The sequence below is a fragment of the Calypte anna genome, chromosome 2 (assembly GCF_003957555.1).
Source record: "Calypte anna isolate BGI_N300 chromosome 2, bCalAnn1_v1.p, whole genome shotgun sequence".
In the NCBI taxonomy this organism is placed as follows: Eukaryota; Metazoa; Chordata; class Aves; order Apodiformes; family Trochilidae; genus Calypte; species Calypte anna.
In genome coordinates, this window is record NC_044245.1 from 959,247 (window position 1) to 975,972 (window position 16,726).

Consider the following 16,726-nt stretch of genomic DNA (forward strand, 5'->3'; position numbering starts at 1 on the left):
GACCTGTGGGTTCTCCTTAGCTGTTCAGTTGCCAGCTGCTACTCTTACAAGTGAAGATGCAATTTATGGTACTTAATGCCCATTGTAAGCCTTGGCTTTTAAGTAAGATTTTAAAGTACTACTTAACTGAGGAAGGTTTTTTTTTTTACATAGAAAAGAAGTGAACAGATGACTCAATCCTCTTGTCACATTTTTCAGTTCTGTGCTCAGCGGGATGAACTTGATGTGAGGCAGCTCAAGGCTTTGGGAACTGGGGGGGTGTCTGCTGAAAGGGGAACACCAGTCTCTGGAATCTCTGCTTCTCCTGTGCTGCAGGGCCCCGTTGTGCACAAGTGACAGCTGGCACCAAAGCTCTGTTGAAAGGGCAAGGCTTTGGGGTTTATTTGCAGGTCTGCTCCAAAATCGAGATGTTTTTCCATCTGGGGCTGAGTTTAATTTGGTAGTTATTTGAGAAGGAGTTCAGATTAAGTTAAAGTTTTCTTACTCAGGCTTTGTTCCCCTTTTCCACAGTGCTCCAAGTGCAGGCTGTAGTGTGCTGTGTACTTCTTAAGGACCTTGGTGTAACATGTGCTGGTTTGGGTCTTAATTCTTCATCCTGCAGCAGGACCCTGGAACCTGACCACTGCTGCATCACTGGGGTATCTCTAGTCCATCACTTAACCCTTTCTCTGGGGCAGTTTGCACCCGAGATGCAAACAGAGATGTTTGTTTTAAGTGCTTGGCATATAATGTGGGGAGCTGGAGAGCAGATGACCATAACATGATTATTTCTGAATGAGCTGTGTGGTGAGTTCTGTCACTAACACTGTCCTGGTGCAGTTAATGCGATTTGTAGTGGGCTGTGACTAATGGAATAAATTAGGACAAGAGCAGATGGTTCTCCCTGGGGGAGCTGCCCAGCAAGAGTGAACTGGGTCACTCAGCAATCTGTGGTGCCTTCCACCTCCAAAACAGCTTTGCACTGGAGGGCACGGGGGAATCCATGGCTTGCACTTGCACAGGTTTGATTAATAGGTGCAAGTAGAGTGTTGTGGTGTGCAACTGCTGCAAGGGAGCTGTGTTTGCATGGCTAGACCCAAAGTTTTATAGTTAAATGTCACTGTAGAGAACTAAAAATATCTCCTTAAGGTTCTGTGCTAGAATTAAAGTTCCTCAGTTGTTATATTTTAAGCATCAAATTATATCATAGCTCCATAGTAATTACAAAAAACTTAACATTGGTGAACTGTCTGCAAATGGGAAAATATAACCTGAGTAGATTGCAGGAGTTTAAGTCAATTTCCAAGAATATCCTCTTTTAAGTCTTCAGTTTTTCTGAAAGCTGATGATGGTTCCTATTGAACTGATCTCCTAGGGCTTCAGCAGAGCTGAGAGGAGGCTGCAGTGGTTCAGATGCTGTGGTTGACACGGCAGAAACTGCCTCTTGCTTTTCCAGCTGGTGTGTTACAGAGCACCAGAAGCAGGTGGAGGGGCTCTGCATCCCTTGTACTGCAAACTGCTTGAGAGGAAAGGAGGGACCCAGGCTCTTCAGGCTGGTGATTGAGCTCCAGAGAAGGGAAATATTCCCTGGGCCTCAGCTACTCAGTAGTTTCAGTTCAGTCTTCACCGAGTACATGGATTTTCTTGATGGCTTTGCAAGAGTGAGTTACTGCACTGAGTGCTTGTGTCTGTGCTGAAGGAGGCAGGAGGAGGGCTCTGGGGGCCTGTGATGGAGACAGACACTTGGGTGGTTTAGGTCTTACTGTAAGAAATGTGGCACTGGAAGTATTTCTGCTGACACAAATATAGGGGTGCTTCAAGCCATAGCTCATCTGTGCTGAGGGGATGGTGGGCTGATGGACTGGCTCTGCTACAACCCCAAACCACCTCAATAGATGATGAAGTTCAAAGTCATGTGGATGATTTTGTATCATTCTCAAACACACACACTAGAAAACTACCCACAAGTGTATGGACACAGAGGAAGTTATTTTACTTTACACAGACAGTGGTTAAGGGAGGGGATTCCCCCCCTGTGCTCTGCTGAGCCCCCCCTGCAGTGCTGTGCCCAGGTCTGGAGTCCCCAACCCCAGAAGGACACAGAGCTCCTGGAAGGTGTCCAGAGCAGAGCCACTCAAATGCTCAGAGGGCTGAGCACCTCCCTGGGAAGCCAGGCTGAGGGATTGGGGTTGTTCAGCCTGGAGAAGAGGAGGCTCCCAGGGGAGCTCAGAGCAACCTTCCAATATCTGAAGGGGCTCCAAGAAAGCTGGGGGAGGGCTTTGGACACGGGGGGGTAGGGAGAGGAGAAGGGAAATGGGTTAAAACTTGGAGAGAAAGGGGAGATTGAGGTTGGAGATGGGGAAGGAATTCTTGGATTTGAGGGTGCTGAGTCCCTGGGTGCCCAGGTTGCCCAAGGAAGCTGTGGCTGCCCCATCCCTGGCAGTGTTGAAGGTTGGATGGGGCTTGGAGCCCCCTGGGCTGGGGGAGGGGTCCCTGACCATGGCAGGGGGTTGGGACTGGATGAGCTTTCAGGTCCCTTCCAACCCAAACCTCTCTGGAATTCTATGATACTTTATTTTTGGCAGGAAGATTTCTCCTGTGGTCTCCAGGGTGTGCTTGAACTCTGAAAAATGATGCAGGTGTTGCTAAAATGAGCAGACTTGGAGCACTTCATTCCCTCTGCATGTATCCAGGTGCCTGTGAGCTGGTGCTGCAGGTTTGGGCCCCTCAGTCCTCTCATGATGGACTCGTGCACAGCACCCACCCGTGACCTCCCAGCCCCTCTCCATGGAAGCCCCACTTGGTTGGCCAGCTCTGTGGCTACCAGCAGGAAGAGAGAAAGCCCCAGTGGCTGTGGAGTCCTGGCTTATTGTGGAAAATGTCAGTTTTGGTTTAGGTAACAAGCTAATTATCACATTCAGAGCCAGGATTGTTCTGCAGCAGCAGTGTGTTTCCTCTCAATTAAATATTAATCCTGAAGCCTGACTTTGGGTGGGTCGTGTGTGTTGCCTGAGTGAAAACAAAGGAGATGAGGATGTCTTGAGGGCATCTTGAAAGTATTTGCTGAGCTGAAGCTTGTGCTGGGGACTCAGTGCATTTGTATGTGGAGTTTTGCTTATTGTTCTTGTGCCAGTGGAGGTCACAGATCTGCTTATGCTGCAAGTGTCCTGTTTGCTGGAAATGCAGTAAATTCTTACTGTGGAAGTATTTTATCCTTGTACTTGTTGACCTAAAGTCAATTTAACTTCTGTGTGAAGTCCCTGGGCTTCATCAGAGATCAGTTGGAAGCTCTTCATGTACTACAAACCAGAGCTCTCTGTTCCTGGAGGTTGAACCAGAACAAGCTGCCATAGAGTCAGAAGAGAAGAAATTTGCTGCTTCAGACTTGAAGAGGGGCACGGAAGGATGGTGTTGCTTGCTCAGCAAGTAGTTTCTCCCTCTTGAAAGATGTTTTGTGGTGTCTCACAACCATCTGCCTCTTGCTGATTTAAGAAACAGCATTAATTTGATTTCCCACAGCCTGTGAGGTATAATACCAAGCCTGCTGAAGAGGTTTTAAGAGCATCATTGGTGCAGTGCAAAAGGGATTACAGGGTCTTTGTCATTACAGGGAAGTCTTTCCCTTTTGTAACAGGGTCATGGATCTGCAACCAATCAATTCCTGGTTGCATTCTCTATTATGTATTTCATTAACCTCATTAGGTCATAGAGGAGAATCAGTATGGGTGGGTTTGTAGCCAGCTGAAGGGCAGGAGTTGTTTCTCTCATCATCACACTAGAAGCTCAGAAGGGTTTTGTTTTTTTTTTTCTTGATCCTTTCATATTTCAATTAGAGATTAATTTTTACAGGACTCTTTAATTGGTTTGAGGTCCTTAGAGTAGCTTATAATTTAGAAGCACAAGCCTGCTTCAGCCCAGGTAAACTTATTTCATTCCAAACTACTAAATGGGTGCTGCTCTCTTTCTCCTGGTGCACGTGGGGTGGCAGCAGGATCCCCTCCACCTCCCCAAGCACAGAGCAGCTTCTGCCACTGGGAGCTGCAGAGGTGTCACTGCAGATAAGGGCTTTGTCCCTAACACAAAAAAACAGTTTTCAAAACCCATTGACCCCAACCTGCCTCAAGTTGTCACCTTGGCTTTAAAATAATATTTATTATTACAGCCAGGCCTAGAAAACCTGAGTGAAATCAGAGTGTTTGTGAGAATCTTACTGGCACACCTATGTACTTTCTGACTTTCTTGGTAGCCAGATGTGTCCAGCTGGAACAGCAAAGAACACTTGGGTTGGAAAGTGGCAGTGTATTATGGCACCAGGAAGAGTCCAAGGGCAGTTTCCTTACTGTGAGGTGTTCTATGCCCTTTATTCTTTGAGAAAATTTTCTCTGAAGGGTGGGCAGGAAGGAGTTTGTCTTCCTGGGGTCTCCTGTTTGCCTTGGGACTTCTTTGCTGCAGCAGTTGCTGAACTCTTACCCTGGGCTGCAGATTCATCCTGAGAAGCTGTGGCTGCCCCATCCCTGGCAGTGTTGAAGGTTGGATGGGGCTTGGAGCCCCCTGGGCTGGGGGAGGGGTCCCTGACCATGGCAGGGGGGGACTGGATCAGCTTTAAGGTCCCTTCCAACCCAAACATTTCAATGATCCTATTAAATAAAAAAATTAATATTTACTAAAAGTTGCCCCAGTATTGCAGAGAATTAATACCAAACATCAGGATCTGTGCTCATGCTTGCCAGGTAGAACATGGCAAACCTGCACAAAGCCATCCTGTGCTGGTGTCTCCAGCTCAGGTCTTGCTGGACACAGATATTCTGCTAAGCTTTACCTTCCCATGGGGAAACCTTGAAATGCATTGTCATCTGAGAACAAAAGGGAGCTCAGAGTGGAAAGGCAGTTCAATCTTAGCTAAAAGACATGAGAACAAACTGACTTTTGAGGTAAAGAAGGAAAGTTTGTCCCTTACAGGACTTGATTTCATGGTGTTCTTGGAGGCAGCTCACATGGTTATTGCTTTACAGTTTTCCTGCCAGTGTGGTTCAGGATCTAGCAAGGAGCATTGTCACCTGTGAAGTTTGTCTTCCTGAGCAGATCATGTGCAGTTGTGTGGAAAGAACCTTCTGGAGAATTTTTTCCCCTTCCTTGGAGCATAAACATGAAGCTGCAGTTTCCTGGGGGAGCTCCTTTGGATGAGGAAAGCTTCCAGAGGTGAGGTGGTAGCCTGGTGGGCAAGGTGCTCAGTGCTCCTATGGGTGCTGAGCCCTGAGTCTGTGCTCAGCCTGATTCTAGCCTGGAGAATTTGAGTTCCAGGTCCTCATCTTTCAGAAGAGTGAACAGATTATCAAGCTGTTAGCTTTTAAGAGACAGAAACCTCCTTGTTTTCACTCTAAAATCATCCACACACCAGAGCTTTTCTGCCCTGCTTCACTCTGACTGGGAGTTTTGTTGGAAGCAGATCTTCAGGATTGCTCCACTTCTCCCTCTGGGTAAGTTTTGGGCTGTTTAGGACAAATAACTTTTTTTCTTTCAATTACTCTGTATTCTAGGAATCTTGGAAGGTCTAAGGATTTGGCTTATGTCACCCCAGAGTGGAAATGTTTGTATTCCTGTGTGGTGTTTGCCTGCTTGCAGCTCATGAGCTTTCATTCTACCAACCCAACCACACTTGGAGTGTTGGGCACTTTATCTTTCTCTTTCTTTCTTTGTTACCAAAGGAGAAAATAAAGCTTGTTTTGCTAAGCTCTCCCTTTCATTTCTGAGGAGGGATGACACTTTTCAGCCCAATTTGGAGCTCTGCTTTTAGGCTGGAAATAGCTGTCTGACAAAATCTAATCTCCATTTGCCCAGTGACATTATTAGGTCACTAAATCCTAACACTGAGATAAAACTTCTGAGGAGGTCTGTCCCCATCCTCCATAAATTAAATTACGCTGGCAGATACTTCAGATAAGAAGGTTTATCATCTTGAAACAAGCCAAGAGGAAAACCATTATCCTTCAGTGAGACATCTGAGTATGTTTTTCTTACGTATGGAAGGGACTTCTAAAAAAAACTTCCCTACAGAATTGTTGCTATGAGAAGCAAAAGACTTTGAACACCTCTTGGGGTTTTTTCAGTGTAGCAGAAGGGAATTGCCAGTAAAATGAGGATTACTGAAAATGAGCACCCAGTACCAGCTAAGGATTTCAGAAGCTTAGGGATGGATCAGGGCTTTGTACCAGCAGTTTCAGGTTGGGGTGGCAGCATCTCTTGAAGTCCATGGTCTCAGCAAGCTCCTTCTTTAAAGGTGTGCATGAAATTGTGCTGAGGTTTCTGGGTCTGGAGATCTGAGGTCCTGGACAAGGAGTAGGAGGTTGAGGTGATGTTGTCCCTTCTTTCAGAAGAGCTGGGTGCTGCAAATAGAGCAGGATTTTGTGACCTTCTAAATAATCCACATGCTAAACATCAGCAAGAAGTGTTGAGATACCATCATGGTTCTCCATCAATAGGTTTGTTGTTATTCTCTTCCCTCAGAGTCCTGCTAGCCTTAGAAGGAACATTTTAAGTAAGTGTTCTGTAAAGGAGTGGCTTAATGAACCAGGTTATAGCCCCAAGAAATGGATACTAAGCACCAGAAGATGGAAATTGCTGTTAAAACACACACGTGTCCTGTGGTGTGTGCATCCAGCATGTGGTCACGCAGAATTATAGAGTAATTTGGGTTGGAAGGGACCTCCCAAGGTCCCCCAGTCCCAGCCCTGCAGTCTCAGGGACACCCTCACCCAGCTCAGGGTGCTCAGAGCCTCCTCAAGCCTCACCTTGAACATCTCCAGGGATGAGGCCTCAACCCCCTCCCTGGGCAGCCTGGGCCATGGATCCACTGCCCTCCTGGGAAAGGACTTGTTCCTACCATCCAATCTAAATCTTCTCTAATTCTCTGTTCCTCATCCCATCACTCCAGGCCCTTGCACACAGACCCTCTCAGCCTTCCTGTAGCCCCTTCAGATACTGGGAGGTCGCTATAAGGTTTCCCTGTACCTTTCTCTTCTCCAAGCTGCACAACCCCAGCTCCCTCAGCCTGTTTCCATAGGAGAGGTGTTCCAGACCCCTGAGCATTCCTGTTGCCCTCCTCTGGACACTCTCCATCAGCTCCATGTCCTTCCTGTACTGAAAGCTCCAGAGCTGGATGCAGCACACCAGGTGAGGTCTCTCAGAATCCCCCCTCTCCATCTGCTGGCCATGGTTCTTCTGGTGCAGCTCAGGATGGGATTTGCACCCACTGTTGGCTCATGTCCAGCACCCTCCAGGTCCTTTTCTTCAGGGCTGCTTTCTAAAACCTCATCCCCCATCCTGTCCTGATGGTGTGGATTGTTCCAACCCAGGTGCAGGACCCTGCACTTGCTCATGTTGAACCTCACGAGGTTCACCTGGTGCCACCTCTCCAGTTTGTCCAGGTCCCTCTGGGTGACATCCCATCTCTCTGCCTTAGGAACTGCACCACCCAGCTTGGTGCCAGCTGCAGACTTGCTGCTGGTGCTCTTGTGTCCTGCTTTGGGCAGGATAAAGGTAATTTTCTGTCTTGTACTTTTGCTTTCAGCTAAGTCTCTTTTAAGCAGGGGCTCAGGTTCAGTTGTCAAACCTGATCCCATGGGTTCCCTGTTGGGTTTGTAGAGCAGTGGGACTGTTACCTGGGCTTCTGCTGAAAGTCAGATGGGATGGGGCCAGCTCAGCTGCTGCTCAAGAAGCAATCTGTAACACAAGGGCTCTGTTTTGGCAGAGCTCTTCCTGTAAAAGCTGTTGGAATGCCAAGCAGACTAAATGGGAGGTACCAGCTGGAAGAGCTCAGTCTGGTCAGCCAGAAAAACAAACAAAATGAGCAATAAGAGGAAATCTGTTGTTGTGTGTTGAAACTCAGGGGTTTTCACACCTGGAAGGGCACTCTGGAGAGGCCTGTGGTCAAGGTCAGGTTTTTTGTTGGTTTTTGGGTTCCAGCTGTGGAACTGCTCAGCTGTACTCATCAGTTCTGACCTCTGAGCAGAGGAAAACTTCTTTGGTTGGACACTGGTTGGAGGTCTCTGATGATCAATTCCCAACTAAAGGCTGTGGAGGTGCAAGTGACCTCCTGCTGCTCTCCATGGAGGTCTCTCCTCAGCATGTGCTTGGCTTGCTGCTCCTTTTCCATAAGGAATTGCTTCATGACTCCAGTACAGAAGCCTTGGCTTGGAGTCAGGAGTTGAGTTGTGTCCTGTCCTTCCTCTGAAGATTCAGGGCATGGTGTGAGACTCCACCTCCTGGAGAACTCCAGGGAATTGTTACTGCCCAAAGAACCCCACTGGTGGTTTTATGGAGAGCCCTGCCCAACCTGCAGCATCTCTCAGCAGGACCTGGAGCCAGAGGGGAGAAGAAAGAGCTCACCCAGTGCCATCATCTTCATCACTGTTGGCACTGAAGGTGCAGCTCCAGCTCTGGTTTTTCAGAGCACTTTGGGAAGTTTGGTTTTTAAAAAGCTGGGGGTTAAAAAGCCAGCTGAGCAGGCTGGGCTGTGACCTGAGTCAGGAGGGCACTTCACTCAGCCTCAGCTCTGTTCCTTCCTTGCTTGGTTGGTTGGTGGTTTGGATGCAAAAGAAACTCAGAGCTTTCAGCTGGTAAATTGTTATTTCCTTGCTTTATATCAACCCAACAACCAACTCCTGTGCTCAGATGTGATTCCTTCTTGTTTAACACCTCATAGGCAGCTGCAGGGCTCTTGAGGAGCTGCAGGACAGCTCTGTTCTCAGTGAGAAGGTGAAGAAGGGGTTCAGGTTTAACTTGGGCCATTTCATTGATCCATTCTTGAGTACAAACCCACAAGTATTGGTATTATTAGGGGAACATGGTTTAGAATCATGGAATGGTTTGGGTTGGAAGGGACCTTAGAGCTCATCCAGTCCCAACCCCCTGCATGGTCAGGGACCCCTCCCCAGCCCAGGGTGCTCCAAGCCCCATCCAACCTGCATCACTGCCAGGGATGGGGCAGTGGTGGACTGGACTTCTCAATGCTAAATTAATGGTTGGACTTGATGATCTTAAAGGTCTTTGAACCAATATGATTTTGGGATTACAGCCAAGGAGGAAGAGGCTGAATGATGGGAGGTCTGAGTTGAGAGCACTGTCCAAGAACATCTACCATAGCATTACACCTGTTGGCCACTTTATTTAAGTTTCATGTTCAGTTCAGATTGAAACATGGGTTTGAATGTATTTCTGAGGGCTTGGGTGCAATTTTAGAGTGGTTTTGGGACAAATGTGTTTGGAGGAAGAGCACAAGGAACCAGGGAGGACTGGAGAACCAGGCAGTTCTGGAGGAGCAGGAGGTACACAGGGTGGAAAATGAGATTTCCCATCAAACCATTTCACCATCAGACTGCTCACTGCCTTGAACTGGTGGGTGTTGAGCCAGAATTAAGAAGAGATCCTTGGTTTTTTAAGAACAGTGTCAGTGCTTTAACAAAATTTTGGCTGCTTAATGTTACTCTGGTGTTGAATCATTGTTTTTAAGTTGGCTTTGGAGAATTCTGATATTTACACCACCTGCAAGATGGGATTTATATCTTGAGGGGACCTGCAGTGCATGACAGTGCCTCTGGATAGACCTTTCATCCAAAGCAGCTCAGGGGATCTTGAGCTAAGGAGGAATTACAAGTTCAGCAGCATCATAATTGAGGTTAAGCAGGGAACAGAGAACCATCTACAGCATCAAATTGCCTGTATTGGGAAAAACACTTTATATACTGCAGCTTCCCAATGGGGATTGCTGTATGGCTTGAATACTGCAGAGCTGTGCTTGAGCTGCCCTCACATAGCTAAAACTGATGTCTGCTGGGTTCTTTCTGTGTGTGCAGACTGGATGGGGCAGAGCACAGGTAATGTTTTGCTTGTTGGGCTGAAAAGGAAGAGTTAAAATTGCAAGCAAACTTTATTTTAAAACTAAAATTACCTTTTAGTCATCAGGAATTAAGTGGTGTGGCATTCTTTAAACCACTGTCAGTGGAGAAAAGAAAATTTTAGTTAGCCTTGACACAAATGTTGAGTATGGTGAAGTGACCCTCTGGCAGTTCCAAACACTTTATTTATTTGTTTCCTCAGATGGAGCTGAAGAAGAAAAAATGGAAACTGAGACAGAAGGGCAACAGTCTGAGAAGGTAAGCTTGCCTCAATACACTGGTTTTTAAAAGATAGTCCTGACACTGTGGCACATTCTAATATGTTCTGACATTCTAAAACAGTGTGTGAACAAAGTAGGTGTTAGGGTCAGTGTGTGTGTCCATGGGAGCAGCCTCTAGCTGAGCTGGTTGATAACACTCTGCAAGGAGGCTGGGCTAGCTCTTGGTTCTAGGTGTTATTTTGTACTTTTAGGTCTGATGCATCCTGCCCCATAAGGATCAGATGTTTAGAAATTCATCCCTTCAGCCTGTTGCTAGTGCCTACAGGAATGCAGCACTCTGGGTGCTTTTTTTATGAGCCCGTGTCCCCAAACCCAGTGCTCAGAGAGTCTGCAGGAATGGCACTGGCTGGGGTTGTTTCAGATCTGAACTTGAATTAAACTGAACCCCTGGGATGAGAACATCCCTGCTGAATAAATGGCAGAGAGTGAGAGTGCAGCACCAGGTGGCATTTCTGTGTTGCCTCCTTTGTCAAATGAAGGAGTGATAATTAACCTGCTGGCTGCTCTGTGGGGCTTGGTGCTGCCTCTCCCAGGAACTCAGTGACTCTGTTTTCAGGTTGTTCTCTTGCTGCCTTTCTGGTAAATATTCAGGTACATAGATAGGTGTAAGTGTAGAAGACTTGAAAAGTCAGAGCTTGAAAAGATAAGATTCTGTAGAGCAGAATAAATGAGAAACATACAGATCAGAGTGTGGAGAGTTTTCAGAGGGCAGGTGATGCTTCCAGTCACAGAATTGTCACAGTTGGAAAAGATCTCTAAGATCACCCTGTCCAACCATCAGCAGCCCCCATCCCCAATGAAAAAGTAAAATATATTTATTAAGATCTGTATCTCCATGCCCACTGGAGCACGTCCTGCAGTGCCTCATCTACAGTTTTTAAATACTTCTAGGGATGGTGACTCCACCAACTCCCTGACCAGACCATTCCCACACTCACCTGCTCTCTCAGTAAAGAAATCCCTCCCAATATTCAGTCTGAACCTCCCCTGGTGCAGCTTCAGACCATTCCCCCATGTCCTGTCATTGTCCACAGCCTCCTGTCCCAACACCCACCTCCCCACAGCCTCCTGTCAGGGAGCTGGAGAGAGAATGAGGTCTCCAAGCCATAAGCAGAAAGCTGCTGCTGAGTTCATAGAATTAAAAACTCACAGCTGGAAAAGATGTTTAAGAACACTGAGTCTAACCCAGCACTGCCAAGGCCACCCATGTCCCTCAGTACCACATCTCCAGGGCTTTGAAAATCCCAGGGCCTGACAACCCTTTCCAGGAAGATTTTTTTCCTAATATCCAATGTAATTTCATTGATACTAAAGCATGTAGATTTTAACTAGAAATATTTTTATTTTACTTCCACCTTGCAAATGTTGCTCTCTTCCACCCATTCCTGGTCAGGAAACACCTTCCTGGCACGTGCAGCTCAGCTGTAGCATTTATTGCCACAAGATGCTGTTGTGACCATGAATTCTGCAGAATTTGGAGCTGTGTGGGTAGGTGAATACTGTATAAAGGACCCTGGCAAGGGTATGAAACTTAGGCACAAAGTACTTGAATAAAGAGGGGCAGCAGAATGGGTGAGAACCTGGTTTTACCTGGCAGCTCAGGATTTCTGTCCCTGCAGCTGGACTCAGGCTGGGCTGGGTTACTGAATCTCCAGACTTCAGGCTGGTGTAGCAATGATTTTGTTTGTTCAGGTTTCAGCTGTTTGTTAAAATGGGCTTTAGTAGCAGTCAGCTCCCACAATTTAAACTCTTCTTTTGACAGTGAATGAATTAGAAAGCTATAAACCAAGTTAACAGCAAGTGTCTTCTGTACCCCTCATTCTTCCACCCATCTTTCATCCCATCTAGGTTGAAAGCAAAGCAGAGAGTGAAATTGAGGAGGGTGATAAAGTACAAGAAGGAGAAAATGAGAGAAATCCAGAAAAAGAGCAAGACAGTGAAGCTGTGGCAGAGCCCAAGCCAGGTAATGGTTCCCAGCTGTTCCTCAAGCTGTGTTACCTTTAATAGCACATATTTCTTTCTATAAAGTGGTTGGAACAGACCATAAACTCAGCTGTGGCAGAAATGTTTCCTCTTGCCCATCAGGCAGCTTCATGGTTCAGTAGTAGATATTCCAGTTTCATTTCACTGCAAAGCTTGGGCACTAAATTCTTTCTTGAACTCCCTGCAGACCTCAGCTGAGCTTCCTGTGACTGGGGGAAGGAAGGGGAATGGCAGAGTGTGTGGAAATCATCTCAGTTATTTTCTTTTGTCTGTGTTGCACACCATCTGGTCACTCTTGATGCAAAGAAATGGGACTGCTCACTTTTACCCACAAGTTAATGTTTGCTTGGTTTCCCTGGGAAGTGATGCAGAGCCTTCACTTTGACAGGCTAAGGAGCCCTCTGGGTTTTTTCCTTTGTGTGACAGCATTATTTATTTGTAGCATGTTCCCCTTGTACAACATGGGTACATTGATTTATTTATGTATTTTTTTCCTGGAACATCCATCCAGTATTTTAGCACCAGGTAGAAGGAGAAGCACGTGGATTTGGTGGAACAATAGAGATGATCTGGAAATGCAGCTGGAATTGTTGTGCAGCTGATGCCAGAGGGTGGATGGGCAGGGTGGGAACTCAAAGCATTCCAAGTTTCCCTGTTTGTTGGATCAGATCCTCTCAGATTGGAGCTGTGCCCCTGACAGCAGTTGTGATCCAAAGGGCTGCAGGAACGTGATGGGGTGTGGATGAATGAATTTGTTTGGCTGATAAAAGTGTGGGTAAACTCCTGTTATCAAGGGGAAAATGCACGTAACAGACTTGGCTGTAAATCTCATTCCAGAAGAGAAGGAGGCAGAAGAGAACAAGGAGAATGTTGATGCCAGCAAAGACAAAGAAAATGAGGCTGGGAAGAAGAAAGTGGAACATGAAATCTCGGAAGGAAACGTAGCCACAGCTGCAGCTGCTGCCCTTGCCTCAGCTGCCACCAAAGCAAAGGTTTGTTTTGTGCAGTATCCGTTGGCTTGGTTTCCAACTCACAGCAGAACTCTTCAAATGGTTCTTTGTTCCAGATCTGTGCCCTTTCGTGTTCTAATACCTTGATGGAGCACAAGTGCCATCTTCAGTTCCTTCTGCTTGAACTCCTAGGAGAAATACTCTCATTTCTATTTAGGCAACTGCTTTAATGATTATGTAGTCGAGGAACATCCCTAAAAAAGAGCCTTGAAATGAACTTGTCGTGTGTGGGAAGACTTTCCCCTGCTGAATAGGTGTGGCTGTGATGCCAAGGACATAGATATAAAACCCCTGGCATTGTCCTTTTTGCTGTGCCATTAGCTTTTCTCTGGACTTCCCACAAACTGCCAGTGCTTGGACTTGCTGTAAGAACACAGCAGTGCTCAATCCCAGCATTGCAGTTTTTCACAGACCATTTCATGATTTTTGTGTTAAAAGGTACTGTGTGTCTGTTCCAAGCATGTTCTTGCCTCCCTATCACTCAACTTCTGTTTATTTGTCTGTAGTCTGTTAATGAGCTGTGGTGTGAAGCAGTGCCCTAGCTAACAGCTCTCCTGTACCCTGTAATTACTAATTGCATGTTGTCTCTGATTTGCTTTTTGCAAGCACCAAACTGCCTTCACTCCTTTCAGAGTATCTTGTTCAAATTCTGGTTTATCTTTTTAATTCAAGTGATAGTTTGGGTTTCTTAACCACTCCTGCATTTGGTGGCAAGTTGCAAGTCAGTTTTTATAGGTACAAAAAAAGCATAGATAGTGTTTGTTTCCTGAGGGACTTCTGAGACAGAGCAGTGGACATAGTGGGATGATGCCTGTGTTTTACTGACTTTTCCAGTCTGATCTTTGACTCTTGTGACTTTCAGCTTTTCCAGTGGCAAGGTTTACATTGAGGAGAGTGTGATGACAGATGTTGCCATGATGATGCTGTCCCTCCTTTACACAAACCCGTGAGGTTTGAGGAGATTTTTAGTTACTGCCTTTCAAACCAGGTTCTGAAATCACAAATTGCATAAATTCAGAGCCAGCCACCCTGGCTGTGTGGGATCCCATTTCCCAGGCAAACTTTAGGTTCATTATTTTGGTGGCTCCCTTGTCCATCACTTTCCTTGTCCTTGTAAGAACCCGTGGTGCTCCAAGCCCCAAGCCCTTTTACTGAGTGACTTTTGGTTCATCACACTTACAGATATTTTCAGCCAAGTTGAAAAAAACCCTGCATATGTATACATAAGGAGGTGTGAAACTTACTCTGTTTTATGGAAGGCTACTGGATCCAAATAAAGATGATCTCCTCCTACTTCCCTTCCTTTGGTGACAGGCAGTGCTAGAGGGAAAAGGGACTTGGCTAACAGCATTTTTCATTATGGTAATAATACAATTGTAGAAGAACTTCAGCTTTATATTCCAGGAAATAGTATGTTATAATTAGGATAGTCACACTTCAGAGTAGAATTCCAATTCAACAGCCATTTCACTTCCCATTTGCACTTAAACCCACACAACATTAAGGCTTTCAGTGAGCTGTATCTTGGCTGGGAGAGTAATTGAGTTTTTTGTAATAAACTCAAGATCTGGTCATGTGAAGAGCTGGTACAAAGTTGTTTTCCGTACGGTTTTATATCAGAGGAACATTGCAGTAGAGTTCTAAAGAAAAACAGGGGTTAAATTCAGGTACTTGAAGTTTTTTGTCCTTTTCAGACAGGACACCTTATTGGTGAAGCCACTTGTTTGAGAAATGATGTGAGAATATCTGTGCTCTTGCATGTAGAATGGAGCAACAGTTTTAAATGTGCTTTTACAGGTTATTCCTCCTTTAGAAACAATGCTAGAATTATTTGGGTTTCTTTTCCTCGTTTTCTTCTCACAGTGCTGTATCAACATAAGCTAGGTTTTCCTTTCTGTGCATAAGCACCAAGTAGAAGATGTCCCCTCTGCTGCAGCCTGCCCTCTGCTTCTGTCTGACTTTGACTGAGCTGCAGAGCTTCTGGTGGAGATCCTCATCCATCACTTCCACACCCAAAAAGGACTTTTCTGGTCATAACTTGACTTTTCTGCCTTGCACTGGTCTCATGACTTGCCTGAATTTCTGTTCTGGAGGTGTCTGGGATTGAATGCACCTTTTCCAGAGGACACTGGTACTGAAGCTCCCAGTGATGCAAAACCTCCTAAATTCTCCAGAAGTTTTCCCATGGTGGTAAACCTGGCTGTTAGGATTTGTTCCTACTCTGGTATGTTTCACTCACTGACCGTGGTACCATTAAAAGAGATAAAAACCCTTTGATCATCAACCACTTTTTTATTGTGTCACAGGTATTTAGAAACAGAAAATTCAGGAACAGAAGGGACCTTCCTGCTAAAATCATGATGATTCTTTTTGCAGCCATCAATATCCCATCTTCTGTTTATAGGCAGATGAAAAGATGCCATTGATTCCTTTTAGCTCTAGAACCTCACTGGAGGAGCTTTTACACCTCATGCTCCTCTGTGCATGGCAGGACTTGGGTTGTGTGCCCTAATTTACAGAGCTCTGTGTTACCTGCTGCTTTGTTTCTTCTGCTTTATTCACAAAAGAGCCTTACCTGCTCTTGACCTTGCTAACAAAACCCAGGTGGAGCATCTAGTCCCAAGGGAGGAAGAGGGAAGGAAAAAAAGAGGAGTTTTCTCTACCAGTTAGAATTTCAGCTGACATCTCCCACGTGGCTGAGATGACTTCAGCACAGAATCCCAGTGAGCTGGGACCCAGAGGCTGTCCTGGGTCTTGGGGTCTCTGGTGGTCTGGTTTTGCAGTTGTCAGTATCAGGTGTCACACTCCTGCTCTTGCTGTGCTGAGTTAATTTCATGATTAATTGGGATTCTTCAGTCTGAAGAAGAAGAGGCTGAGGGGAGACCTGAGGTGGAGTCCCCATCCTGGCTGGAGGGGTTCAGGTGTGGACCCCAATGTGTGGACATGGCACCTCAGGACATGGTTCAGTGGGCATGGTGGGGCTGGGCTGACTTGTAGGACTTGATGATCCTGGAGGTCTTTTGCAGCCTTAATGATTCCATGACTAAAGCTGGGTTTAAGCTGATCAGGGGATGAGTTAGGTTCTATGAGAGTGCCTGCAATTACTAACCCTGTTACTGGGTCAGTAACTGGTCTTGTGATTCCTCTCAAGTTTATCAGTATTTACCCAGAAACATGATTCCTCAGCAGCAAAATCAGAGGCAGTGTTGGGGCTGTACTTGTGGTTAGGTCTCCCTGTCTAAACACCAAACCAAGGTGGTGGTGTAGCCACTCTCAGCCAGAGCCAGGTCCCCCTTGCTTGGTGATGCTCAGTGTCCCAGGATAACCTCACAGCCCCTCTGCTGATCTGTGATACAGGGAGGTGTAGTGACATCTTTATCAGGCAGTTGGAATCACTCTTCATTTTGCCTCACTCCTTTCTTTTTGTCAGTCATGGAGTCAGGAACAAGTTGTTGGGTATCCACATGAAGCCCTGGGTAATGCCAGCCTAAAGGCTTCTAGGAATCTTTAGGGGGGAAAAAAAAAAGCAAACTTGAATGATGATTTCCTTTCTGGTGTGTATTTTGAGACCTGTCATTTA

General features: G+C 46.1%; 1 protein-coding gene across 2 annotated transcripts in view; it reads left to right on the top strand.

Moving 5' to 3' along the window:
- The window catches only part of SMARCC1 (SWI/SNF related, matrix associated, actin dependent regulator of chromatin subfamily c member 1), a 93,741-nt gene that overhangs the window by 52,887 nt on the left and 24,128 nt on the right, over nt 1-16,726 (top strand). Inside the window, exons 22-24 of one of the 2 annotated variants that reach the window (XM_030444915.1) lie at nt 10,075-10,130; nt 12,002-12,116; nt 12,974-13,128. In XM_030444915.1, coding sequence (XP_030300775.1) covers nt 10,075-10,130; nt 12,002-12,116; nt 12,974-13,128 — 326 coding nt within the window. The remainder of the gene's footprint in view (nt 1-10,074; nt 10,131-12,001; nt 12,117-12,973; nt 13,129-16,726) is intronic. The other variant, XM_030444916.1, reaches the window with a different exon arrangement.